General features: G+C 45.9%; 3 protein-coding genes across 4 annotated transcripts; 1 reads left to right on the top strand and 2 right to left on the bottom strand.

The window, feature by feature from the left end:
* Window positions 1-327: 327 nt before the first annotated feature.
* mrps34 (mitochondrial ribosomal protein S34) lies at window positions 328-4751 on the bottom strand. Of its 2 annotated transcripts, none has more exons than XM_015359887.2 (4): window positions 4668-4751; window positions 2814-3132; window positions 1884-1926; window positions 328-1338 (listed from the first exon to the last, which is right to left on the bottom strand). In XM_015359887.2, the coding sequence occupies exons 2-4, from the start codon at window positions 3129-3131 to the stop codon at window positions 1046-1048; spliced, it is 654 nt and encodes a 217-aa protein (XP_015215373.1). In that variant the 5' UTR covers window position 3132; window positions 4668-4751; the 3' UTR covers window positions 328-1045. The 2 variants fall into 2 exon arrangements, with proteins under 2 accessions (XP_015215373.1, XP_006637067.1); XM_006637004.3 differs by lacking the exon at window positions 4668-4751 and adding an exon at window positions 4023-4110.
* eme2 (essential meiotic structure-specific endonuclease subunit 2) lies at window positions 4653-19386 on the top strand. The gene is made up of 9 exons (XM_006637024.3): window positions 4653-5138; window positions 5607-5728; window positions 5918-6013; window positions 6918-7042; window positions 7991-8066; window positions 8680-8795; window positions 9657-9846; window positions 11081-11307; window positions 19312-19386. The coding sequence occupies exons 1-8, from the start codon at window positions 4658-4660 to the stop codon at window positions 11234-11236; spliced, it is 1362 nt and encodes a 453-aa protein (XP_006637087.3). The 5' UTR covers window positions 4653-4657; the 3' UTR covers window positions 11237-11307; window positions 19312-19386.
* On the bottom strand, window positions 11985-27300 carry LOC102689130 (SPRY domain-containing SOCS box protein 3). The gene is made up of 7 exons (XM_006637005.3): window positions 27067-27300; window positions 23582-23720; window positions 22556-22733; window positions 21815-22002; window positions 21124-21226; window positions 19780-19905; window positions 11985-17124 (listed from the first exon to the last, which is right to left on the bottom strand). Exons 2-7 carry the CDS (start codon window positions 23705-23707, stop codon window positions 16736-16738), a joined length of 1110 nt encoding a protein of 369 aa, XP_006637068.1. The 5' UTR covers window positions 23708-23720; window positions 27067-27300; the 3' UTR covers window positions 11985-16735.
* Window positions 27301-27937: the final 637 nt, after the last annotated feature.

The raw sequence follows: 27937 nt of genomic DNA, 5'->3' as shown, positions 1-27937 counted from the left end.
TAAATATTTCTAAATACCAGAATTGTCACTATTTACAACCATTAACAAAATTCATCGAGGAATAACGATTTGTAAAGTGCATTTTTTTCCCACTTAGGGAACATTCAAATTGTATTAGGCAAAAAGATTTGTGCATATTTACTTACTGTATGTGTTCTCGATAAGGAAAGCCAGTATGAAATGATCAAAATGAGAACTAAGATTGAACTGAAATGATTCCCCATTTGAAATGTTTATTTAGAGGAAGTGAAGCTGTCACAGTGTGACAGCAAACTGTCAGTAATTGAAGGTTTAACACCCACTATCTAAGGTAAAAAACAAAACCGCTTTAGACGAATGTTTTATTTCCGCTGTTTTTTATAATCAACTGCCGCTCTGCTTAAGTCTGTCACAAAACACATCACACAGACACAATCCACACAAATTTAATCACAAAACAATTGCAGTGAGGTTTACAGTGGCAGTAATGATATTACAAACCACATGTACATATGCCCTCTTCTTCGAATGAGATAGTTTATAGAACATTTACTCCTACTGGAAACTGAGAGCTCCACTGAGTGAACCAAGGTACAGTGCTGTAGTGCTCAGATGTTAAGAAACCTAGGAAAACAGTCATTGTCAACAAGTAACAGCTAAGACGCTGTACAGGTACTGCACATAGTAAGAGAGGAAAGAGGGCAGAGAGACTCATCTCAACTTTTTGCAGACTTTGCACCAATTGGCATGGCAGAGCCGTGTGTGGGAACAGAGAAACAACACAAGTGAAAAAAAGAGGAGGACTTTGAATGCACATCCATACTTGAGAGGTTACAGCAGGGAGCTGCATCAGGGTATGATCTGCAAAGGGACCAGCAGGGGTTAAACCCAGTGCAACGTGCTCTTTAATCAATGCATTGCAGTGCAGTGTGGATGGTTAACTGAACACAACGGCCTCTGCTCAGCGGGGTTCCCCCGTGTGCATTTAACCGTGAATGCCGTTCAGTCACTTCTCCACCCCTGCAGAGGTCAGAGGTCAGAGGTCAGAGGCCAGAGGCCAGAGGCGTCACACGGGGGTTCCCTCCTGGCGCTGCTGACTCTCCAGCTGTCTGAAGTAATCCTTGGTGAAGTGGACTTTCCTGTGCAGGTCGATGAGGGGCTCCTCGCCCGTCGGCCGGCCCTCCTTCTCTCTCTGCGCCATGATCATGGCCCGCAGGAGAGGTGGGTACAGCACGTATCGCTCGCGGGGGTCCGGCGCGGGCGTGAAGCGCTTAAACTCCTCTTCCTCGTGTTTGGGCACCAGACGCCAGTCGTGGTACATCACTTTGTCTATCTCTTTCACTTTCTCCTCCGTCTTCCCTACAGAGGAAAATAACAGAACGCACACTCTGAATGTAAAACGAAGCAGAATGCAGTATCACTGCCCACCACCTCCACAGGGCACAAGTGAGGCTTCCTGATGTTGCGATATTCCTCTCACATCGCATTCAGCTCTGGAAGGTAAAAGTTCTGTTTTACAGCTCTTGCTCTTAAGAATCCATTTCTAAGCATGCCAGCTATGCCTCTTAAACTTGAAATTTGTTAGATCAATTTTGTGACGAAAACCTGGAAATACTGTAGCCATCAAGAATCAGAATTGATCTCTCACTCCATCCTGACTAAAACAAAATTACTTATTCAAGTGCAAAAACCAGGTCACCACTGACCTCAGGATTAACTCTACCAAACAGATAAAATGAGGTGCCTGATTTCGAAGAGTCTTGTCGGCAACTTGTCAAATATCCCCTTTGCACACGCATTGCGCTTAATAAGCTACCTGTACCTCTATTCTAACCAAGGCATGGACAGGTTATGAGTAGAAATCACTGCAGGTAAAAAAAGAACCACAGAAGAAGTAAACTTACCTTTAAAGGTCAGAATGCCCCATGCCTTTCCATGGTCCATATTCTGTGTTGTTTGAAAAGGAGAGAAATATTATACATCCTATTAAATAATATGTTCTGTTTATTATATTAGTTAATAATAGCTCTTTGATGGGACAGAAGTTACAGGACCAGTGAGACCCCCGATGACTCCCAAGTTACGAACGTTCTTCAGGATGCACAGCCTTTGCTGACTGAAGTTAACTGAAGCGAAACCATCTTTCTGAGATGCCCTCGCCAAATGCAATTATTTGTTTGCAATACGAATTTACAGAGTTCTTTTCATGCTCAATAACGGGGCCTGGTTGCATTCTCTAATTTTCTATCTTATCTATCTATTTCTTTCAATCTTAGGTTCTCCCGTGCAGTTCTGGTACAATATTTGTTTTTAAAAAGCCTATCATCTGTCCTGGTTCATACATTTCCCCCAAGTCACAAGCTGCTGATGACTTAATAATAATAATAATAATAATAATAATTGCTTACACTTATATAGCGCTTTTCTGGACACTCCACTCAAAGCGCTTTACAGGTAATGGGGACTCCCCTCCACCACCACCAATGTGCAGCATCCACCCGGATGATGCGACGGCAGCCATAGTGCGCCAGAACGCTCACCACACATCAGCTATCAGTGGGGAGGAGAGCAGAGTAATGTAGCCAATTCATAGAGGGGGATTATTAGGAGGCCATGATTAGTAAGGGCCAATTGGAAATTTGGCCAGGACACCGTTAAAAACCAGGGCGTCATAGCTCATGAGGACTAGACCTGGGAGCATTACATTAAACACCTGAACAGTAAAATTAAACATCAGTGCTCTATCGCTGCCTACACTGTACTCCGTGGTATTTACGCAAAACAAAATCTACTTGTGTCAGCGGTGGGATCGCTGTCTGTCACCCATTACCGACCTCAGCGGTGTAGTCCACCTTGACCTTGGTGACCTGCCAGTAGCAGGGCTCCTGGTGCTCACTCAGCCAGGACTTCCGGGTGAACAGACGCCCTATGCCGAACAACCTCAGGCCGGACAGCAGGGAGAAGAGGCGGGTCTCGCGCCGCACGTCCTCCCAGGCCAGCACTGGCAGCTGCTTGCCCGTGTAAGGCCGCGTCATGGTCTTGTAATCGAGGGCGTAGCGCTGGGAGTCCCGCGGCCTCTCCTTCAGCGCTCGGTACTCCCGGATCTTCCGGGCCATCTCGGCGATTGGCCTCAAGCGTTTCTTCCGTGTCATCCTGAAACAAAACCCACCAGCATTACGGTGGAGCGGCTCGGGGTGTTGTGGAACAGTGGAAAACATGACCTAAAAATGCATGATCCCATTCGGATCGTTTAAACAGACCTTCTGTAGCACTCAGAAGGAGTAATGCATTCGAACAGCACTCGCTTCTGTCTGAGAAAACCATTCTGCACTCAAAGCCAAGCCCAGTTCATTATGTCTGGATGACTTCCTGATGGATTTAACCAATTCATATATCTCCTGTACCTGTCCCATGGATTATAGCTACTTGTATGTGTGGAAGCTCATCAACTGATTCCAGAGTGGCACAATTTCAGAAAAAATGCACTCTGGACTCCTACTGAGCGTTGTTGTTGCTAGCTGTGCACCGGTGACAGCACCGACCAAGCCATCAACAGACTCGCCACGACACTGAAGTGCTCTTCTAATGAAAAGAGTGGGACAAGCCAAACACGACGTCTGGACCTGGCATTAAGGGGTATTTAAACAGAAAACACGTGTGATCTAATTCCAAGTCAGAGGGATTTTCAGTGCTCGTTAGACCTGCATTGGAAACGAGAGATCACAAACCGGCTGTTCAAAGTCACTTCTAAATCACGTTTAACTCGTTTTTTTTTTCGTTTGACCTTTTTACATTTTGTCAGACACTATTCAGTTATATGAATACATTTATGCAAAAAACACGTGGGAAAAGCAGTGTGGTGTAAGAATGTTCTCGGGTTATTTTTCAAAACGTCATCTACCCCTCATCTCCCTTCTCACAAGCACTTAATAAACAATGCTTTTGTTAAGGTATACGAAATTCTATAACCCGTATTCATTATAATTTTTTTAACGTTTAAGAATAACAGCATATAATTTTCAGCAATGAAAGACACCTCTAACCTTTTTTTCTGCAGTTAACCTCAGCCACAACGTAACTTCCTTTGACCGTTCCAGCACCCAATTTCTTCCGTCAACGTTTACATTTCGTAACATGGTTCCGACTGGAGCGCTATCATGTGAATTGGTGGAGACATCGGAGGGCTTTGTCTCGTATTCAAAACAGCAGTTCAGCACAATATTTAGAAAAAAAAGTGTTTAATGTCATTTGTGGTGAAGTCGCAGTTTTCAGCACTGAGACCACAGAGATCAAGCCCTAGTATCCTGGTATCGTCTAGGTTAATGAGTATTTTAAACGCTGTAAATGGTTTAAATGTTTAAGTGGTGTACCGTATGTGTGCACTTACCAACACGAATCGTGGTTTACTTCAGTTATATTTGAAGAGACATCGATACTGGCATACGATTATATATACACCTGTGTATAACAACTTTAAAGTGCATTTGAACAGCCTCCCGTGATTCGGAACAAATGCGTATTTTTAAACCTAATTTAAAATAGATATTTGCACAAACACATTTGCTAAAAGAACAATAAAAATATCGAGGACTGTATGAAATGCTAGTCTAGCAGCTTTTAATAGCCATTTTAAACGTGAAAGCAGCATAGTTCAGAAAAAAATGCCGAGGTTAAAAACATGTCCCTACTTTTGAAGAGGGCGAAGACCTGGGAAATATCGGAGTCTGAAGCTGAAAGCGACTCGGAGACCCAGGGCCGGCGTACGTGCGCCTGTAGCTCCGAGAGCCAAGAAAAAGTGCCACCAAGCGTTGACCAGACGAGCACTGAACAGACGGAGGACTGTAATAAAAATGTTGAGATTGTGCCAGTTTGCACGGAGCAGGCAGGGGCGGACAAACGCCCGCTGGCACCCCCAGCCGCCGATGGCCCTGGTACCCCGAGCCCCGGCAAGAGAAGACGGCGAACTCGGGAGGAGGTAGAAGCCGACAGAGTCCGTGCTGGGTGCGTGAGAGAAGCCAGGGAGCAGCTGAAGAAAGAAAGACTTCAGATAAAAGAACAGAGAAAACTCGAGCAGCAGAGGAGAAAAGAGGCGGCCGAGCGACTCAAATGCTACCGCCCCGAACAGTGTTTGAAATACTTGACTGTCTGCATAGATCCAGGTACGCGGGGTTATCAATGAGAACTACCTTTTAAAAACCTACGGGGTGGCGGGCGAGAAACGGTACATTGGGGACCAACAGCTTAGTGTAAGCCATATTACTGTAGGTAGGTGCAAAACGTACTCCCAGTTTTTACTTTCTCGGCAAGTAGGTAGCACCTTAATTTCTCCGCACGGCCGTCAGCTGTACATTAGAAACGCCAGCTAGATAGTGACACAGCGCCGTTTTAATAACGGCTGTTCATCGGGGATAGGGTCGTCAGCATGTGCCTGACTGGGTCTGCGTTGTTTTCCAGCTAACTCTTGGACCGTACAGTGAGCGACTCTTGAGCAGGCCTCCTGTCGGTGATTTCATTTCCATCAGGGAAATGAAAGTCTGAATGGAATCATTGACTTGTCACAAGATGGAGGGGGAGCTCCATCTGGGGCCTCCCTGTGCACGCTCTCATGTTGAAGTTTGGCCTTGCAGCTGTCCTCCAGGATGAGGGCTCTGACCTACTGCTGGGGACCGTGGAGGCTCTGGGATGGAGGATTATCATCGAGGAGCAGCCTGTTAGCCACAGCATCAGCTGGAAGAGAGACCTGCCCCAGGTAACGCACTCGAGTCGGGCTGGGCACTCAAACTAGTTTCTGTTCAAAAACTTTCATGAAAATTAGCAGACCGGAGTGGATTTCCAGGTCTTTCGTGTTCTGTACCACAGCCCTCATAGGTTTCATCATAGGGAAGGCCATAATGGTGTGGCTAATCCTTTGAATCTTTCTGGCTGGTCTGCTCTGCAGGTTGAGGAGGATGAGGCGAGCCCAGTGACAGAGGAGCAGGTTCTGATGGTGGTGACACTGAGTGATTTCCTCGACATGGTGGTGGCCATTAAAAAGGTGGGCGTCACAGGGTTCTGTTCGTCAACATTGCCAAGACACCATGAGGTCTCTCCTACAGTATGCCATGGTGCTGAGCTGGCACTGTTGTCCTTCAGTGTGGTCTTCATTTCACATTCAGGTTAAATCATTGGTGGACATTCTCAATAAAACCTGTAAGGAGAGAAATGGATCTGCCAGTAGGCTTGTCAGATGAATTATCCCTGCATTTGTGTGCACTTTAAGCACACAAGAGGAAATCCATGAATCCCAAAACAGTACAGTAAAGCATTTAGCCTGACAGACATTGAACGAATGCAATGTCTTAGGTGCATTAAACGAACAATATGGCTTTTCTACATTGCACCTCTTTTTAATAGATTTCTTGAATTCTCCCTTGGGAAAAATAAATGCCAATCTCCTGCAGAAGGTGGATGTCACTCAGTAAGTGTTTAGAAACAATAAGTAAGATCTAAAATGTGTTGGGAGTAGATGAAAGCATTTGTCAGTCGAGTCCTCCTCATTGACTGTGACAGTTATCATAGTTACGATGTAGTTTTTTATTTCAAAGGTAAAGGCAAAGAAATCCCTAATTTGGCAACTTCCTCAGCTCATTTTTTTTTCAATCTATCTACCTTACCCAAGTTGATGTTTTTTCAGAGATATTTGCTACGTTAGTGGAGTTATGTTTTTAGGAGCTTATGCTACACAGTAGCACAGATAGTTTTATCCTGGTCAGTGTTGACAAAAAGAATTCTGAAAACCTGCACTTAGAAATTACATTTTCTCTTCAAAGCACCATTCTTTTTTAAATTTCAAGCTTTTTTTCCCACAGACTTCTGAATAATCAGGACATATTTGTTTGGAATCCTATAGTGACTCATGGAAACAGAGGGTTTTAACATAAACATTTCTCCTGGTTCAGGGACAGGACAGGACTGGCGAAGAAGCCCCACCAGGCTCCTTGTATACCCAGCTGTGTGAGTTTCTTGAGGGAGACCCAGAGAAGGTGGTCACGCTGGCAGTGATTGGCCCCAACCCTAACAGCTGGTAAATGTTACGTGCACATTTTGTGAGCTCAGATACATGTTTCCCTTCAAATATTTGCATAACTGCAAAAGAACTGAAACTGTGATTCTCTCACTGTATTTGTACAGTACAAGGGGTTTTAGGCTCTGAGGTACAAGATTATAAGTTTCCTTCAGCTTTGTTGGATTTCAGCTCTTTACCCAAAGGGTTGTTGGAGTATGGAACAACACACCTACACCATCTACCTCATTGTAATTTTATTTATTGCAGTCATTGTTTACATTCGAACTGTTCACTTGTTTACTTGTACAGTGTCTACTCTTTGTTTGTATATTGTCTTGATGCACTGTCTGCACTTTGTGTTTTACACTTTTTTTAACAATCGAGAGACTTTCTGTAAGTAAGAATTCCATTGTACTGGTTACATATGGCAATAAAGTTCGAGTTCCATGCAGGAACCCAGGACCCCCAAAAAAGCTACCCAGCCAAGTTTTTGAAGCCTATACTGTGACTATTTTAAAGAATCAACTGGATGCGATGTTTGGATCAATTACCTACTATTGACCAAATGGGCTACCTTGGTCAACAAGCTTCTTTTTGCTTGTTAATTTACAGAATGGCATATCAGTATCCTTGGGTCATAGATGGAAAATATCCTGTTGTTTCCTAGCAGCGTGATTCATTTTAGGCTTGCCATCTGCAGGCTTTTGTATATAAAATTATGCTGCTGAAACAGGAAAACAGGAAAACTCTCCATCTGTCAGTGCAAATTTCCCCTAAAATTCAGATGAAAGTGATGATACAGTCCTTGGTGACATCCTAGAAAATGTTATCAAGCCTGAAATGACTAAAATCTTTGTGCAATAGAATATTTCTCATCTCTGCAATTGCCTGGAGACCAGGAGCACCCAGTGTCGGAATGGCACGACTGCCAAGATTGTGAGTTCTTGGCTTCCTTCTTTTGTCCAGGACACTCAGGGGAAGAGAGAGAAGGGACAGGAGCATGGGATCAGACCTGGCACTGAAAGAGCTTGATATAGAAGAGGTAAGTAAATCTCAGCTGGATTTCAGATCGGTACAAAACCAAAGGTGCTTGCCTGTTAGGTGTGTATTGTCAAAAGACGTTTTCAGCTGCTCGTCTTGTGACGATGCTCAGTTCTTGGTTATGTGGATCTTACTTCCTCTCCCAGTGGTTCTAGGGGTTTTCTCTTGGTGCCACCCAGAGCAATTATTTCACTATTTCTTATGTTATTAGTTCATAACAACATGAGAATGGCTTAAAACAGTGGGGGGTCTTTTGTCTCATCTAGCACATTTTATAGTTCACAATTAACTGACCTACAGATCTTATCCAGCCCTTTCTTGAAATAAATCATGGTAACATGGTTTCATAACATGGCTGGGCAGCTTGTTCCAGACTCCCACAACCCTTTTGGAAAAGACGTGCCTCCTGTTCTTGTTTCCCTCCTTTTCTTTGTGCTACCTAAGTCAGTCAGTTTCACTAAATTGTGCCTGGCATGCGATGAGCAGTTGTCCTTTCAGGATATGCCTGCTTTGAACCTAACCAGGAATAAGTGGCATTCAGATCAGGGATGGACATTGGACCAGGACGTCTTGAAAGTCCTGTGAAGGCTGATGGATCTTCCATTTTCCCGTAGGCACTGGTGTTCCTGCAGCTTCACAGGAACATCTCTGTGATGTTCCTGCCCAGTTGGGATGAGCTCTGTGACCACATGTGCGCTGTGACTAGGGCCCTGGCTAAACGCCCCTTCAAGTAGGTTCTGTGATCCCTGGAATCATGGTTTCCTGGAATCCTTTCTCCATGTTTTTTTATTAGCTGTGGGTAAGCGTGTGGAGCAGTGCTTAGGACTCTGGATTTGGAACTGGGAGGTCGTGGGTTCCAATCCCGGGTGAGATGTGCAGTTGTACATTTGAGCAATGTACTTCATCTGAATTCTTCCAGTAAAATACCCAGCTGTGGAAATGGGTGCAAATGTAAGTCGCTTTAGATAAAAGTGTCAGCCAAATAAATATATAGCTCTGTGCCTTTTATAGTAGTATTTAAATCTTGTTGTAGATAAATTATTGGCAAAATAAATACATCCATTGCATCAAAATGTATGCTTTGGCTGAAGATTGCTTGCATGGTTGCAGAAATCAAGGAATTATCCCAACTAACAGATTTGAAGTATAGGTGGCAACGATGGTTTGTGCCAGACATGGTATGAATAGTCAAATAGAATAACATACAAAACATTTTGTCCTAAGAGGTGGTCTTTAAGCCTTTAGGCTTGTCAGGTTGTGAGCTAATTCAGGAAAGCCCAACTCAAAAGCTGCTATTCAGTAGGTGTTTTTCGGTATCTAAATCTTCATTAGAGCAAGGTAAGGCCCAATTAAGCAATTAATGTGTGCAGTTGGGTAATTAAGTGATCAGGTGAAGGAAAAAACCTCCTGGCCTTCCAGGACTTGAATTGTGTGCCCCTGAGCTACCTGAGCCCTGAATTAGTTAGGAGGCAACACGCAACCTGTGTACAGCACGTTCACCCAGCAGTCAGGACCTCCGCTGTCCACAGAGCCAGCAGTACCCGCCGGTCCAGCCCTGAGGAAGCCATGCCCTGTGCTTGTGTGTGTGCAGGCAGCTGACTGAGGGAGTGGAGCTGCCCTTCTGCCCAGACGGCGCGTGGGCAGGGGGGGTCCGCGTGGGGCAGGACGGCGCAGGGCTGCGCCAGGTGTGGACCAGGCAGATCCAGCAGCTGAACCGGGTGAGCCCGGCCGTCGCGGCGGCCGTGTCTGCCGCCCACCCCTCGCCCCAGCAGCTGCTGAAGGTAACCGCGGCGATGCGCGGCGCCCGGCGGGGGGGAGGCGTGTTTTAAAGGGGAACTGCCGGCGCACTTTTTCTCTTTCAGGGTTGGGAAGAATCGGCGCTGGTGAGCGCATTTCAAACCAGCGGAAGTAAAACGTGCACAGTAACTTGTAAAACCTCCAATTTACCCCCACAAAATTGATGACATTTCCAGGTGTGTGCACATTTTCTGCAATTAAGAATGAGGCAACTAAACTTCCTGTGACATGACGCGGCACTATTACATTGTAAACAAGCAGGCTTGCGAATCCATCTCTTTGAATCCAATAGAAATACTGCTCTTGACTTTGAGAAAAATTTTTGCTGACAAATACAACTTGTTAACTCCGCCTGCAGATCCCGTTGGAACACATCTGTGGCAAAATGTGTGCGGCACAACCTGTACTTGTTTGCTCATACATCACATTACGTGAGCCTTTACGGCGGCTGGCGAGCAGGAAGGGCCAGACCAGGGGTTTGCCACAACACGGTGGTTCGTGGGGATACAAGTTCCCGATTTTTGCTTCATTTGGAATTGATACAATTTTCTGATGCCGTCAATGAATTTATTTTGTTACCAAGATTTAATAAGAGGTCTGAGAAATTGGGACTGCAGTTCCGCCTTTACCCATGTTAATATTGCAAGGGGGCATAGTGGTTAGCATTGCACTGGGTTGCCCTGGGTTCAATTCCAGACCTGAGGCGCTATTTGTGTAGAGTTTGAATGTTTTCTCCATGGCATGGGTTTCCTTTAGGTGCTCTGGTTTCCTCCCACATTTCCAAGACATACTGGTAGGTTAATTGGTTTCTGGGAAAATTGGCCCTTGTGTCAGTGTGTGCGCACATTTGTGTCCATATGAGCCCTGTGATGGACTGGCGTCCCATCTGGGGTGTATCCTGGCTCGCTCGCCGGGACAGGCTCCAGTGTCTCTTGTATTGGATAAGGAGGTTGGAAAAATGGATGGATGAATAATATTGATATTTATCAGGGCTCTCCGATTACGAGAGGGCTCTACGAGAGGATATTATTCAGCAGGTAAAAAAAACTTGAAGGAGCAGAGCACAGCGAGGGGAAGTTAGTCTTTGATGGCTGGAAACAGGAATGGCTTGCCCGATCGAGCCGCTTCCTTCCGCGCGGATGGAGTTGGGCAAAATCCCCAAACCCAAGAGCGGATCCCACTTCTCCTGACGCCACCCTTGTTGTGTCCCCGGTCCAGGCCTATCGGGAGAAGGATTCGGAGCGGGAGAGGAAGGCCCTCCTGTCGGATCTCACCGTCAGGAACGGCGACCGGGCGAGGCGCGTGGGTCCCGAGATCTCCAACAGGGTGTACCGCTACCTGCACGCCGACAACCCCCACCTCGTGCTGGACTGAGGAGGAGCGCGGCTGCTTCGAATCCACGCGGGCGCCGCGGTTCCTGAAACAAAGTCTCTCCGAGGCTCCCGGTAGGACCCCAGATCCAATGTTCCTCTTTTGGATACTAAAGAAACAGGAATTTGTTCATTTGTTTACTGTACTGCTTTCTATGCCAGTATAATTTCTACAGAGGTAACCTTTATTTAACATCTACTGTGGTAATGTTGGATATCAAGTTGAACATCACACACACGGGTTGTTTTTTTTTTTTAATCTTTTGTACAAGTTATTTTTACGATTCTTAAATAAGCCTTCGTAACTGGAACTAAGTAACTGTGTGTCCAGGTCTGCCATGCAATTTTTGAAAACCTTTCTCCAGTCAAACCCCCCCCCCCAAACACTAGTGTCAAGCGTTTAAGGAACTGAGGATTATGAAAAGTTAATAAAGATGAATGTAAAATGCAGCTGCTTTGTTGTTGGATGCAACTTTGAAGAAGCTGAGCAGTTCTTTTCCTGTCTGAGGTTTGAATCAAAGGGAGGTGCAACTGCAACAAAGCACACAAGTTTGCAAACAACTAGGATTTGTAATCAGCCTAGCCTTTCATTCACTCTGATTAAAGTGTACTAAATCACTCAGAGCAAGAGCTCTCCCCATGGTACCTGGCTTTAACATTCTTGGTTTAAACCTGTGAAACGTGTGGGTGATGTACTGAAGGCCCACCGATAATGACAGGACTGACACATACAAGATCAAGACACCACGGCGCTCAGTCTCAACCTCTTTATTTAAAAAAAGAAACAGAAAGGCATTTTAAACTTGTCTTTTGATATTAAACCTTTAATGAATATTCATGCTTCCAGCAACACACAACCCGAGCAAAAAGAGGAAGTGACTAAATACACAATGTGTCGTGTGTAGGAGCAGAAGAGCTTCACCGAAGAACAAAAAAAAAAACGTTACAATGAATTAAAAAAAGACAGAGGAAAGAAAAATTAAGACATCCCCGTTTCCCCAAATACCCTTTCCCCACCTCAGCTTGAATACAGAATGAAAGAAGCATTGTAAGCTTTGTCCACACCTTAAAAAAAATATTTGAATGTAACCATACTGATGACTTCAAATCTGTGAGCCCGCGCTTGTGTGGTATTTGTGTAAACGCACGGTCACCAATGAAGACACTGGGGCAAATAAAAAAAAAAAATCAATTGCGCAGTTGCAAAAAATGTAAAAGTTACTAAAAGCGCTTGCTTCCCAATGGGCTGATAACGCTACAAATTAACGACAACAGTCATGTCGTTTAGTTCTCTCTCCTCTTCCTGCACGTGAGCCGATGAATCGAGAGGGAGAGGGACTACTGTCCACTACTCGCTGTAAAAACAGGTTTGCTAGAAGTGGAGAAATGTAAGTGGTTCTGTACACCTGCTAAAATAAGACGAGATCCTGATCCTGGTGTAACTGGGGAACCATCAGCATTAAGAGCAGTTCAGGTTCTTCTGAAATTCGCAGTTTGCCCTGATATGGGGGAATTCTTCATTTGCAATACCGGAAATGCAATGCTACTGTAAATGAGAAGTAATTGCTTCAAGCCAAGATCAGGAGTTGATTAGAACCTGCTTCTGAACTGCCTGTATAGGAACTGGGGGAGAGGATCAGACCCTGGCTACTTTACTGTAGCCTTACTGTTTATGTGCACTAAGCTATTAGCATGGGGCATTGCTTTGTCTAAAACACACTGAAATGTATATTCAAGCCTGTGGAGCATTTCCCCCGATAACACAGATGAAGTTTTTGACACCTGGGTACATAATACCTGCTAATCTGAGATGCAAATAGGTTTCTGAGTATATGGAAGTGGGGGAAAAAAAGGAAACAGTACATAAAGAAATGTAGCGAATGTTAAATTAGTAATAGACATGTTATACCAATGTTGCTCAGTTACAGTAGGAATGAATAAGCACTTGGGCCCGATCACTGTAAGATAATTACTTTTTGTGTGGCAATCAGTCAGAGCAGGAGAGGGGTATTCAAGGCCCAGTAAAATGTAAACAGATGCCAGCATCACAGGACTGTATCTGAACCCATTTTAATGACTTCCGTGGCGACATTAGTCCAACTTTAAAGTGGACCCTAGATTTGGATGTATATTAGAATGCACAGCTCCAAAGCATCAATGTAGAGAATATATCCTGGAGCCAGTATATTCCCATGAGACACTGACCCAGCTAAGAAAGTTAGCTGAGCCCTAGATGTATAGTTTTACCAGTAACGGTGTGGATAGGCAGCAAACACCCTTACCAGTGGACAGTGGAATGGTCCATCTCGCCATACTGAGGGAAGTGCTTACACGTGGGTCTATTCTTTGAATTCCAGTGAAACAATCCCAATCTCTCCTGCTACTGCAGAGAAAAGGATTCTGCGCCCTTCACAGCCTTTCCCAATTTTGGGAGATCAGGCGTGACAGCTGCTGGAAGCCAGGGGGCCTTCAATTCTGCTTCAGAGAGAATTTCAACATCTTTCTCTGCCCCCTACTTACAAATCGTTGAATTCCCAGAATGCGTGCAGTAACGTTATGGGACAAGAGACAAGTCTGCACGAACACGTGTACATGCAGAGACCCAGACCTGCATAAATGACAGCTCATTACCCTGCCCTAACGATCCGCTCCTCTCTGCATTGTCTAGAAATGTATGAAATGCAGAATATCAGTTTATAGAAAAAAAAAAACATGTATATTACAGGCAAAGCATACACTCTGACTTTGTACATATATTTAAACTGGATTTGCCACTGAGGAAAGAAGGATACTTTGTTTCCTATATGATTTTTTTAATAGATGAACTGCAATAGTATCCAGACAAGAATCTGTAAGAACGCCACTGCATCAGTTTTTCTGCTATGTGTGGTACCTACACTGTAAATATTTCCCTCACGACAGAATATCCAATTATACAGAAAGTTTATATCTTGGATTAAAACACGTGATGATTATATTTAATAAATTGCTACATTACAAAATACCACATTTTTTTTTTACAAAGGAAATTATAAGCAGTATAACTCATTCTCCTTCACCTGGCATTAAAAAAAGTCAAGGTTTTTTGTTCAATCTACACTGCAGCACAAAATTATAACCTGGGATCCCACCTCCATTGAATTGGGAGTGTATCATGTCTTTGTGCACAATACAATTGTTACCAATTAAAGACATACAATTATTTGTGCACTAAACATGGAAGCAACATGGAAGATGTAGGGTTTTTAATTCTAAAATATATGAATTTCGTACTATAGAATAAAACAATTTCATCATATTAAAAGTGCTAGTGTTTATTTTTAAGTTGTATTTACTTTAAAGCGAAAACTTCCTATTTTAATTTTGAAGCATAGATTGCGTTCATGATTGTGAAAACACGATAAAGCCATCAGCATAAATAAAACGGACCTCTCCTTAAAACCTTTAGGACTCACATTTGCAGGAACTAAGATCTGTTTAAAAACCACAGCTCACGTTCAGAAAGAGTAAGGATATTCTCTAGATCTCTCGCATCCTTCTGTTTACATGCAGTATATGAGGTGTGAGCTCTGCAAACTGCTACAGGGTGTTAATCTGGATAGAGAATTATTACATTTTCACTTTTGTGTAACTGTATACATAATGCAGATAGGTTCTTGGAAAAAAGGCTAGTTTTGTAGGAGCCAGGAGAAAAAAAAGACTTCAACTCAAAATTGCAAGCGCCTGCCGTTCTGCAGAATTACAATATTTTCCTATACCTAAACACCTTCTTGGATCCAGTCTTCCTAGAGCCTTACAACGCATCCCAGAGCTCTATTGTTGGGATGTTTTCTTTGCCGAGGTTAAAGCATTTGCACAGAAAATGTCACATACCCTAAAAAGCAGAATTTAAAATCCTTCCGGAAATGTCGTTACGCTGTTGGAGTCATTTAAAAACCCTTTTCTTATTTAAAAAAAAAGCGGTTTGGGCTTTTTTGTCAAGATACAATGCAGTGATGCATAGGCTGAAGGAGACCTGATCACGTTGCTTATTCTGGAAAGAAAGAGCCACCCAACCCAGCATCAAGATGCTACAGATTAAAGTCCCATATCTGCCATTCGTACACAAGAAAAAATATACTGAAGAATCAGGCACTCCAACTAAAATTCTATATGCAACACTTACCATGCACCTGATAAACTCTGGGATATCCACGCTAAGCAGTTACCCACTGGTATCGTCTCTCAGCACATCCACAGTTATTTGCTCTTATCATCCTCTTTAATAAAGATCTATTAAATGTTCTGGCTCAGAGCAGATTTCTGCTCCTACATGTGGTCTGGAGTTGAACGGGTTTAATCTGGGAACCTCTGCCATTCATTCTTTTTGTCTGGATACTGGAAAGATAAAACACAGGCAGGGCCAAAAAAATAAAATAAAACCGCTTTCGGTAGGTTGCCACAGACTGAAAGTGCTTCCTTTAATCCCATCCATCCACTTTCTAAACCTCAAAGGAATGCGGCAGCCTATCCCAGCATGCAACAGGCACAAGGGGGGGATACCAGTCCATCACAGGACGCACACCAGGGCCTGTTTTTTCCAGAAGCCAGTGAACCTACCAGTAAGTCTTTGGACTGTGGGAGGAAACCCACGTGAACACGGGGAGAATATACAAACTCCATACAGATAGCACCCCAGGAATCGAACCCAGTGCCAAGCAAAGCAAAGCAGCAAAAAGTTAGCCACAGGGCCACCATGCCATTCCTTTCGGAATAAGATTCAGAATAAAAATACTTCCTACAGCTGGATCCAATAGCATTGGAGGAGACTTTAAGCAAGAGTTACATGTTTCAACCCTTGACTGGCGAGCCAAATCACTCCGTCAATAAAGATGTCTTTGCTGGAACTGGTATGGCTGTAAAGCCGAATCTATTTGGGAATCTGTTAAATCCCGTGCCCACTCACATCACTCGAGTTTTAAAATGATTATATTAAAATCTAGATAAACAGATAACTAGACTAAACTACAGGTTTATTCCAGGAATGACACTCTTTCAGTTTTCTTTGGCCCACCACACTGGGTATCAGTCAGTGGCGTAGGACTGGCAGGAGAGAATAGCTCTGGTGGGGACAGGGCAGAATATATACTGGATACCAGTACAGGCCCATGCCACATTCTAGGCCGCACCCACATTCGGGGCGATGCAGAACCTCCGCATCCGCGTATCAGGATGGGAAACATGACGAATGTGATGCCGTGGGTGGTGGTGGCGGTGGGGGGAGGTTGGGAGAAGTCGGAGAGCCGTCTTGACGGCCTTGCACCGAGTGGGAGCAGATCTGAACTGAATGTCCTAAAGACACGAAGAAGGAAATCCCTCCCCCCAAAAAAAGGACAGCGACAGTCGGGCTAGAGCAGGCATCAGCGGGGAGGTCCACCTGTGCCGACAGCTGTGCCCGTCCTTTTCGTTTCAGTCCGAGTCCGTGTGGGTGGGGCTGGGGGGCGGTGGGGCTCTTCCAGGGCTCTCACGTCCAGCGGCAGCGCTTCCTCTGGCAGGCCTCCGGGTCCGAGGCGCAGCCCTCGGAGTCGCTCCCCGAGGAAGGGAGGGACGCCGAGGAGCAGGAGGGGGTGGCCGGGGAGTCGGGGGTCTCTGGCCCCTCGGGGGCGGCGGCGTTGTTCAGGCTGAGGACCCAGCCCAGCTTGTTGTGCAGGAGGTGGCGCAGGCCCGGGGGCAGGGGCAGCACGCTCAGAGTGTCCACGCAGTCGGGCAGCAGCTGGCGCAGCTTGGCGCAGCACAGGTACTGCAAGGAGGTGGGCGCAAAGCAGGAGCGGATGACCTTCATGCTGCTCTTGGCTGCCGTGGAGCACACCATGGGGTAGAACTTTTTGTTCTGCAGCTGGGTGGCAGCAACGCCTGTAAGGGGGGCAACAAGACCAACAGGGATTAAGGGTCTGGACGGGTCCGGCGTTGCTACACTCCTGCTTTCAACAACAACCTGGGGGGGAGTAATCACTGGGAAAGAACCGCCACGTCTGAGGCAAACTAAAGTGCAGCAGTCCGTCCACAACTAACTCCCCAGTCTCTGGAAAGGGTAGCCTTAGGCGATCGCAGCAGTGGGCAGGACATCCGAGTTGTGGGGAGGCACGGGTTGCGCAGTTAGTGAGTAAAAGCCTGGAGGACAAGTTAACTTGCAGCAGTTACACGTGATCCGTTTAAACAGAAACCCACGGGTGATGTGAAACCGCATCAAAACTACATCTACATTAAAAAAGAAACACTGGCTCGTGTGGCTGTGATGCATCCATCCACTTTCTAACTGCTTAGAGCTGGAGCCTATCCCAGCAAGCAGCAGCGGCAGGGACACCCCCCCGGATGGGACTCGGGTCCGTCACGTTTCACACACAGCCACAGACACGCTCTCGCACCAGGGCAACTTTCCCCACAAGCCAATTAACCTACCAGCGTGTGTTTGGGCGGTAGGAGGAAAGCAGAGCACCCAGCGGAAACCCATGCGACACAGGGAGAACATACCAATTCCATGCAGACAGCACCCCAGGAACTGAACCCAGAGCCCCAGTGCTGAGGGGCATCAGTGCTAACCACTGAGCCACTGTTCCGCCTCCTTTTTCTGATGCTTTAAAAATAAATTGTCGAGGAAATCGAGAACATGAGAAGATTTGAGTAAAATGAACCACATGTGAAGATTTTAAAAACTGAGAGACTCGGGATACATTCCAAAGAGCCTCGTACTCCATTCTTTATCATATGTCGTGTCAAAAGTGTTTCTCAATGCTACCTGTGCTACTAAAATCACACGGTTGTCAGGGCTTTAAAAAGCACTATGCTGCTCCACTCCGACAAAAGGCTAAACAATACAAATACTGCTTTTCATTTCCTAGAATTAACTTGGTGCTAAACACAAATGTTTGATACATTGCAGGTTGACGAAAGCACTATTGAATTTGCACTTTTGCCTTGTCTGACCTGACAGTGTCCTATGTCCTCGAGTAAAAGCAAAACATGGATCTGGAATACAGACATAGAATACATCCCTGTTCACCCGGATGCCCACGCAATAGTGCCTGTGCTTTGGTAATCGGTCAAAGAGGATTGGCGATGAAAAGCAGCACTTGCAGTCGCCACTGTGCATATGCTGGTTTTAAGAGATAATCTGCGCTATCGCATCCCAGCGTGTTTTATCAAACCCAGCGAATGAGCTGCAACACGCTTGAGACAGCAGATTTTGCAATTTGCCATTATGCAACCAGCCCATTTGGCTTAAATATCCAAAAGGCCTTTTTTAATAGTTGGGTTCAGGTGTCCTCATAGTATTAGCTTTTTGTTAATACTATACTAAATGTGGGACTATTGTGTAACATTAGATGGTTAATAAAAGTTAAGGAACAATCACACACTCAATCCTGAAACCTGATTATTTACAAGTAAGTTATAAAATATCCCCTCAGGCTTTAATGGTCAGTAACAAAGTAATACTTTTATGCAGCACAAAAACATTATAATTATAGTAAATTTCTTTTTTTTTTCTTCTGGGGTGTTGGGATTCCTGGGATGCTGGGAACCCATCGGAGGGTTCATGGAAAGAATTATATTTTGTAAATCAGGAGATGCCTGTATTATGTGCAGTTTGAGTGTGTGCCAGGACTTGGAACGTTATAACCTTCGAACTCAACCAGCAACACTGACAAACCCCATCATACTTGAAAACAGGCATGAATCTTCATCTGGAGACTTTTCATATAATAGAGAATCCTCAGTAACTCCACACTCTAAACTGGTGCTAATAGGAGACAGCCAATCACTCTGTGCAGGAATGTATCCTTGTACAGGCAAGCATGACAGACTTTGCCTTGTGGATTTAAAAGGAAAATATTCCCACAAACAGGAGAGAAAGTTTTTTTTCCCCGCTAAATTTAAGCTATCCCTTCAGTGCCGAATACCTGATCTGTTTTGCTCCATCAATGAGGAATCGCAGAGGTGAACATTTGCTGTAGTGCTGGAAACTCTCTGCCTACAGGCTCCCCTGTTGTCTCTCCTCGTCACTCTCTCTCTCTCTCTTTCTGCTCTCTCCTCTAAATACAGTGTCGATCTCGTAGGCCGGCCCCTGTTCCAGACTCAAACGGTGTTAAAGCATCTGATCATCTCTCATCTCTGGTCTAACTTCAGGAAACTGGAGGTAGCTTGTCTCGCCAGATAACCCTGAGCTGTAAAAGTCCATCTTATTCTCTTCTGTTGACGCAGCTCAGATTACACCAGTGCCAGAGTGCCCCTCCCCCTCACTCTAAGACAAGGGGCACCCAAACAGGGTCAATAGGTTTGTATAGTTCTTTTCATTCCCAACTGCTGCACATATAGGGGGGAATGCAGTTCATCCTCCACTGAAACAGCACTCACTTGGGGGACCAGCAGCAGCCATTATGCACTGAGTCAAGGGGGGGAACTTCTGAGAAGATTGATTGGACAAGCCCAGAGTGGCATTTAGCCAGGACACCAGAGTAAAAACTCTCCTCTTACAAGTTCCCCAGTGGAACTCCGGCCAGTGCTCCTTACCTATGCATTTGCGGTTTTTGAAAAAGGTGAGGGTGCCGTGCCAGGTGTCCAGGTGCACCCCGATGATGGAGCCCTGCCCAAACCGCGATGCGAAGTTGATCTTGTCTCCTTTATGATGAAGCAGGCCTGCGGAAGCGATCAGATACACTCTAACCATTTGCCCCTTATGCATGAACACACCGCTGTGTTGTTCCCTCAGCTGTGGTAGTGCCTATAGAGGAAAGCTTGCCGTCATGCCTTAATCCCATTGCAGGATTTTCAGGAAATACTGGAGTGGTATTTTGGGCACAAATTCTTACGATCAGTGAAATTAGCATGCTAAAATACATAGAAGGAGAATTCTAGAGAATAGAAGGAACTAAAAACTCTTGCTAGAAGTTTGTTTTTACTTAAATGTGTCACGTCATCATTCTGATGTGGTCCAATCTGGTAGTAAATGAGATGCACCAAATTTACAGGCAAGGCTGTAATTTAACTCAGGCCTTGAATGTATTGTTGAAATAGCAACCTTCAACAAACCATCTTTTTTACAGTTGCCACTGCCTTTTAATATAAGCATGGGCTTTCTGTTTATGCATCATGTCCTTGCTAAATAATCCAGATAAATGTAGTAAAACAAATCTCTTTATCTTGTGGGAGATTAGCCAATTGGTGTTAATTTTTCCTGTTGCTATAGATATAAGTGCCATAGCAACAGGAGAGAGCATCACGAGCCCATGAGCCGTGTGCTGTACACTGACAGAATGTGAAATACTACATGGCTATTCCTACTACCAGAAATCAAGTTTCTAATATGTTAAACAGGGCAACATGCCCAGCGGAGCAACAAAAACAACTTCAAGTGATCACAGGAGAAAGTATGAACCACTGTAGTAATTATATTGGCACTCCCCAGAACTGCCAAAGGAAAAGCTCCATTGACTAGCTCAAGAGAATTAAGGAAACAACAAAATATTTGCCTTTGTGCATTGGTAAATACTGTGTACGCTGAATTTTCTGCAGAATAGCTTCGGTCTAGTGAAATCACCCAGACGCTATAGATTATACGTTTATTCCGCCCTTTAAATAATATTCACTCAGATACGTAGCCGATTCTGAAGAAAATCTGAGGCTGGTGGGATTGGTCAGGGAATCATTCTTGTGACCTTTAATTCACCTGTGAACAAGGACGGACTCTCAAAGAGCTGACGTTCTGGTTTTTGAACAAATGATCTGAATCCAACCTGGACATCCATGCCTGCTGTTCATCAGAACGACCACCTCAAAACCGCACCTTCCCTCACTTGAATCACACACGCAACCAGGCAGTAAAGGATGCGACGATGACGAGATTTGTGATCTTACCCGTGTAGGACAGTCCCCAGCTTTCCTCGTCCTTTCCCAGCAGGCTACAGAAGGTGTGCCTGTACTTGTCTAGGTTCACATCTGATGTGCCGATTCCAACCATCTGCAACAGCAGCATCAACAATGAGTTTTCAGTCCACAGGGACCTGCTGGATTCCATACAAGCTATATGACCCCGCGAAACACAATACACACAGTGGGACCAGCAGGCAGCTCTCACCCCTGTGCTCTGTGTGGGTCCTAATGCCCCAGCATAGTGATGGGGACACTATACTGTAGAAAAAATGTGCTATCTTTACGGAGGAGCTGTGACTTTCTGTGGTCATTAAAATTCCCAGGGCGTTTCTCAAAGAGTAGGGGTGTTAACCCAGGTGTCCTGGCCAAATTTCCCAATCATGGCCTCCTAATAATCCCCATCTCCGAACTGGCTTCATTACTCCTGTGTGTTGACTATGAGCCGATGCACTGGCGCACCATGGCTGCCACCGTATCATCCAGGTGGGGCTGCACACTGGTGGTGGTGGAGGGGGGGGTCCCCATTACCTGGAAAGCGCTTTGAGTGCTATTTGAGTTAAATACTCTGCAAGCTCAAAACGATCCATCCTACAATCGAGAAGTTTCGGCAGCCCCCCCCGAGACCACCCTTCCGAACTGTATCCTTTACCCCTCTGGCGGCCCTCCCGGTACCCACCATGTCTGTGCCGTACACCGGAGAAGTCATCTTGATCTCCCAGAAGTGCTGCCCCTCGGCCAGCTCCTTGGTGCCCCGGATGGCCGCCGTGCCGCAGCTGTACTCCATGTGGAAGTTCACCTTGCGGTTGTCGCAACTGAGCAGGGTGGCGGTGGACTTGTTGCCGTCATCCCACACCCAGTCAAAGTCTGGGCAGAAACACAACAACACCCTCACCTCTAGCAAAGTCAGCAGTTTTACCTCCTGCTCCCCTTTTTGCCCTGGAGACACCTACACACTCTCAGAAAGCCTGGAAGCCGCTGGGACCTTCGCTCTGGGCCCTGGCCGCGTGACAAGCCAGGAGGGGGGAGGCGGCCCATGACTCTACCAAATCAGTTCTTGACTGGATTCACAAGCCTGCTCGCGTGACAATGTAACAGGGCAGCTTCACCTCAGGGGGAGGTTTTCTGCCTTCGTTTTGAATAGCGGAACAATGGTGCTGCGCCTACCTGGAAATGTCATCTATTTGGCGACGTAAATCGGAGGTTTTACAAGCTCCTGTGCATCATATTTCTTTTCTGGTGGTCCCAAATGCACCCGTTATTCTTTCCAATCCCAGAATCTGAAGATAGCCTCGAAGCCAGGAAAAACAATCCTCACTGTGCTGCCCAGTTCTCTTGAACATGGAGAGGATCCACTTGGGCCGCGGCTCGTACCACCCATGTGACGGACCATACCAACGGTGGGGGGGGCAGAACTCACCCTGGTCGTCCTCTCCGCAGTGGCAGTCCTTGACGCGGTGGAAGCCCCTCAGCCGGGGGTTGTAGGCGGGCTCGGCCTGGGAGTCGCAGCCGCAGTAGGACTCGCCCGTCACCGGGACCGCGCTGGGCACGGCCGGGGCGATGCTGGGGTACTCCGGCTCGGAGTCGGAGTCGCTGTACTGAGACAACAGGGCCGTCGCCGGCGCGAGAGAGAGCGCGCGCGTCACTCTAGTGACCGAGAGGAAGAAGCTTTGTCTTGGGGGTTTGTTTTTTGTTTTTAGCGAACCGGCTTTACTAGCGGGAAAAACTCCAAACCAGGACAGGGAAATTAGCAACCCCCCCGACCCCCCCGCCAGTTTACACCTACAGTAGACACTTTTATAAAAAAGGCTGACTTTGAGCAGTCCTCTAGTTCCTTAATCTGCAGTGAGGAATATTATTGAAGGCACCCCGCAACCACCAAAACCCAGATCTCAAGTTGGAGACAGTCGTCTTGATCTGAAACACCGATGAACAATGAATCACCCCAAGCCACACGATAAGACGCCAGTTTAATGGCTTTGGTCATTGTAGTACAGCACTGCTTCCATCATCAGGCAGATATTTACTTTTTAAAAGTGCTCTGTGCTTTCCTGTCTCCAGGACACCTCGGACCATCCTGATCTGAGTTAAGAGGGGTTTTGCTTTTGCGTGTCTGGGCATCAGCGTCAAGGTCATTTCCCCCATCAGTCTCCTGGTACACGCCCATCCATTTTAGGAGCTGTCCACCACAACTGGTGCTGAAATGTCTCCTTCGGCACACAGGAGCCCCAACACTGTTTATCTCCCAGAACCCCTGTATAGTATAGAGCCTCCCTCTGGTGCTTCAGTAAAATGTTAACAAGCTTTTAAGTGGGAAACGTATTAATTTTAACACATCTGCTTTGGACATTCAGGAAATTGACACCACAGTTAGACAAAAATAGCCGATGTCCGAGCTATACTAGCCCCAGCCCAGACCCCTCTGACAGCGGCGACGTTCACTGACCTGCAGCCGGTCGTAGCCCCACTCCTCGCTCTCGGAGGCCAAAACCAGCGCCCGGGCGTCGGCGTCGCGCCGGATGCCGCTCCAGACGTAGCGCCACGCCCGGCTGCTCCTGTTCCGCCTAGACATGGCAGGCAGGCGGCTGCACGGATCAGCGCAGAGAAAGGGATTAGGGCGGCTTGCTCAGTGACAAGGCAGCAATTGCCGATATCTAGTCCGGAGATCGAGGAACCTGGAACTAGAATTCCGTCGACAGCAGGGTTAAATCAAATCGTCCTTTCCAATCTTGTCCGGGACCAGAATTCGTTCCAGCCAGCACCCTGTTATATGGATCTTGCTGGCGGCGAGAGATGGACAACAAGTTATGGGAACAACGGTCCATAATCGCACTACCTCGCCCCCCTTCGAGTCACGGCGCTGGATGCAACGAGCGCTGGCTTTATTGTACAGAGCAAAGTTGTTCTTTTTTTATTGGCGCACAGATTGCGGATCCGAAGAGACCGACGTACAGATCGCGAATCCGAAGAGATCTGCGTGCTCAGCTGGCTTGGGTGCAGTCACAGTACCTGCCCGTGGGCGCAACCGCCAAGCGCTGCTACAGTAGGCACCTCTCTGCTTACGTAATAAGCAGAGGATGGATATTAATACTGGCACATAAACCACCGCTTAGAGAAAGACCTGCTTGGGTCAGCACTGTGCTTGCTCCATATGTTTCTGATAGTACCTCTTGTTCTCTGTAGGGGCCTAATATAGTGCAGTAATTCCGTAATTCACAACGTCCTGGACAGCAACTAAAGACATTTTTCTAAGATATTCCTTTGACAGCATTTACAGATAAGGAGTTTCTAATAAGAATTACCTTTACAGAGAACGCTGTATTCTTACAAAACAGAGTCTAAAAGCAGTTTCACAACCCTGATCCAATCTGCCTTATCAGTCAGACCCCATTATGGCAAACCGAGGCAGGGAAATTGAGAGCAACTCCCTTCTAGAAGTGTTTAGGGTTTGCCTTCAGAAAATGGAAGGTACGTGTCTATCATTCTTGCCCCAACAGAAATCTGTTTTCATTTTTAAGAACTGTGAATGAACTTCTTATAGATAGCCTCGGGATTTTTAATGGCCTAGCTCAACCAGGCAAGGCCAAAAACCCACTTTGTACAGTGCTGGAAAGTCAACAGAAACAGTCCCTAGAAACTACTGAATCCTGTGGAGACACGTTCTCGACAGAAACATTGTCAGATGATGGCTTCGTCACCAAAAAATATATGCTATGCTCTATAGTCTACGCAGCATATATTAGGTGCAGTAAAAGCAAAACGTGACTTTCAAATTGCACCATGCTTTCTTAGTTGTTACCAGCAGTCACAGCAGTACCAGCAGTTGATGCAGAATGTCAATGTAGAGAACAAGCAGACTCGTCCAGCTGATCATAGCAGGGTTAAAACTGTTTATCATGCATTTCTCCCTGTACTGCACAAGCCTGGGGCAAACCTTGTGATTATAGCACACTTTCAAATCTAGATTCCACAGCTCCGAAAATAGCTCTCCTGACCCAGACAACTACTGTACTGGGAGGCAGGCCTGGGATCTAATTCTTATTTACTAAACACAGATTTCCGATGTAAAATGAAAACTCCCCAAAGGTTTGTGCTGTTGCAGAAGTTCAGAACTTCTTCTGTAAGCAATGCTATTTAAATAGTGAGGCAAGTCGAACTTTAAACATGAATGAGGCTTTCGCCCACAACAGTGAGAGCCATCAATATTTTTTTCCAACTCGTGGTTGAAAAAAACAAACATACAGACGTTGTTTCATTATACAAGTCGGCATTTTTAAAAAACAACCATTTAGACTCATTTGTGTCCTGGTTTTACACTTTTTGACGAGCAAAAGGAGAAGATGCAAACTTCCAATTCACTTCGACTTTAAAAACACAAATGAAAAGAACAATCCTTACCCTCCCAGGTCACACTCAAAAGAAGCTTTGCCCCCAAAAACATCTACTCCAGCGCCACCTCGTTTTAAAACTGCACAGTTACTTCACCAGCTATATTGCACCCACACCTCGGTACCACATGCAGCTTAACCTTCAGTCACATACAGACAAGCATGTTTCCCTTCACAGCTATGCAAGACGGAGACAGACTAATCCGAGCAGGCAGAGGCATTGAGCAACGTGCAGTCACTGCTGTCAGTGAATACAAGAAGGGACTTAACCCACATTCAGCTTGGCACTACTTTCACAGCCCGACAGAGCGCTGTTTATTATGGTAGCAATGTCAATATTCGTTCTTTGCCCCGAGACATTTTGTTTTCGCAGTTTAGGACTATACATCGCTCTCCGGCGGATAAAAGGCAACTTTTAAGTAAAACCGTCCTGAAGTAAACTGTTTCATCTGTAGGTGTACCGTTTCTCCGCAGTCTGGTTGACAACCAGTCAACAGCTGTTCGCAGGTCTCATATGGGAAGACGATAATATTCAGGAAGACAATACTAACAAAAGCCCGAAGTATGAAGAAATGAAAAATATATGTATTGAGGGAGACGTTGAAGTGTTTACTTGTTTCTCTTATATTGACCATTTTAGCGAGAGAGTCCTTTTAGGTCATAGGTTTACCGATGATTACTATCAGTCGCTGATACTATGATTACTGCTGCACCTGTCATTTTTAATAACATTCTACGCAATGCTGACAATCAGTAGTGCCTTTTCAAAAACTGCATAAAACTGCTTTCAAGGGTTGCGAAAATATGCGGAAATAGTTGTTTGCATGTTTGATGGTATCAAAAACGCAGTTATTATTCGGACAGTAGAAAACACCCCTGAGCGGAGTTTAACCGGGACACAGCCTTGGCACAGATGCGCATAAAACACGTTTTTTTTAATGTTCAGCCCCGTCTGACCCTATTTTTACACACCCAACCCACAACTACAGATTGAACAGCTTTTAACGGGAACCGCAAAGAATCGGCATCCTCCCCAGGCTTAAACATGTACTAGTATTAAAAAAAAAAAAGATGCACGCACATTTCAGACTACTCCTGACACAAACATCATTCTCAATACAAAACGCGGGGTGCTTTATTGCACAGAACGTACTGCTGCTGCGGCTACAACACACCTCAGACCCGCACACCGACCGTCTCCACACTTCATCAACACGCAGGTCTGCAGCTTTACGTTCAGATGCAAGATCTGCACGCTTCTGGTCTCTTGTTTTGGCCATAAAAGCGGCAGGCCCGGCTACAGTAAGTTTCCAGCCAGCGTCCGCCTCCCTCGTCCCCCAGCTGGGTCCATACCGTTTGCTCGCCAGCGCAACCAGCTTCACTGAGGCAGGGGCACCACAGCAGAAAAGACGGCGCCTTTTAGCCGAAAAGGATGTCATGCAACTGTACGGTTGCATCGGGAAATACTGGGACGCGGATCCCTCCTGCCGATTTTGGTAGTAAAAAAAAACAACAACTCCAGCAGGTTTCAAATGGCACATACCTCCTTTCACCTGAACCACAGCTTTGCTTCTTGTCCGTCTCCGCGTCACCTTCCCCTGGATTCTAGTTCACCTTGATCCGTGACACTGTTGATTTCTTCCCCTTCCACAGTGAGGCTCTTTTTTCCTAAATAAATAATATATTTCTCCGGTCCCACCACACAGCTCCCTGCGAGATGCCAGTCACTACGCGCTGACCTACTTTCAAGGCCGACGTAAACAATGCATTTCCAAGGCCCGCCCTCCCTCGTCGCGCCTATTGGGCAGTGGCACCTTGGGGGGTGGGGCCAGTGGCGGGGCGGCCAATCGCGACGCTCCGCCCCGCCGTCAATCAAATCACATGCGTGCGCTTGAGACTGGCTGGGGCTTTCTATCAATGGCGAAAGGCGCAGGCAGGGAAAACCAATCCGGGTGCAACTGCAAATCTGTTCGCCATGTTGGCTCCGGCGTGTTCACAGGCTCTTAGAGCCCCAATGTCTTACAAGAGAGCGGGGCGATTATGTGGGGTGTCTTCGTTGTAGGTCAAGTGCGATGCGGCATTTTCATTAACAGGACTGAGATTCTGAGGAATGCTGAAACAGTCCTGGAAAGTCCCTACACAATCCAGATCAGTTTCCAACCGCGGTAACAATTTGTGCCACACTGCATTTATTAAATACCTGTTGCCCTGCGCTGTGGTCATAAAATTAGCCTTGCTGTATTTATATGGAATTCTTATATTCCATAATATGTGGAAATACAAAAACGTAACATACAGGAGTTCGAATATACCGTAATATCACTCAGATAGGTGTAATAGCGGGCTTTGCACCTCCAGACATGTGTATGTAATGTTTTATCTTTAATGTAATTTTACCATAATAATGGGATCGG

Source organism: Lepisosteus oculatus, chromosome 19 (genome assembly GCF_040954835.1).
Source record: "Lepisosteus oculatus isolate fLepOcu1 chromosome 19, fLepOcu1.hap2, whole genome shotgun sequence".
Taxonomy (NCBI): domain Eukaryota; kingdom Metazoa; phylum Chordata; class Actinopteri; order Semionotiformes; family Lepisosteidae; genus Lepisosteus; species Lepisosteus oculatus.
This window is presented reverse-complemented; position numbering and strand designations above follow the sequence as displayed.

Bases quoted from the DNA above. Each gene is read 5' to 3' on its own strand.
- mrps34 (XM_015359887.2), bottom strand. From the start codon at position 3,131: ATGACACGGAAGAAACGCTTGAGGCCAATCGCCGAGATGGCCCGGAAG. The intron at 1,927-2,813 runs GTCGGTAATGGG...CAAACAACACAG, and splicing joins AGGTGGACTACACCGCTGAG to AATATGGACCATGGAAAGGC. The intron at 1,339-1,883 runs GTAAGTTTACTT...TTTCCTCTGTAG, and splicing joins GGGCATTCTGACCTTTAAAG to GGAAGACGGAGGAGAAAGTG.
- eme2 (XM_006637024.3), top strand. From the start codon at position 4,658: ATGTCCCTACTTTTGAAGAGGGCGAAGACCTGGGAAATATCGGAGTCT. The intron at 5,729-5,917 runs GTAACGCACTCG...TCTGCTCTGCAG, and splicing joins GGAAGAGAGACCTGCCCCAG to GTTGAGGAGGATGAGGCGAG. The intron at 8,796-9,656 runs GTAGGTTCTGTG...GTGTGTGTGCAG, and splicing joins CTGGCTAAACGCCCCTTCAA to GCAGCTGACTGAGGGAGTGG.
- LOC102689130 (XM_006637005.3), bottom strand. From the start codon at position 23,707: ATGTCTAGGCGGAACAGGAGCAGCCGGGCGTGGCGCTACGTCTGGAGC. The intron at 22,734-23,581 runs GTCAGTGAACGT...CTGTTGTCTCAG, and splicing joins GGGGCTACGACCGGCTGCAG to TACAGCGACTCCGACTCCGA. The intron at 22,003-22,555 runs GTGAGTTCTGCC...GTTTCTGCCCAG, and splicing joins CTGCGGAGAGGACGACCAGG to ACTTTGACTGGGTGTGGGAT.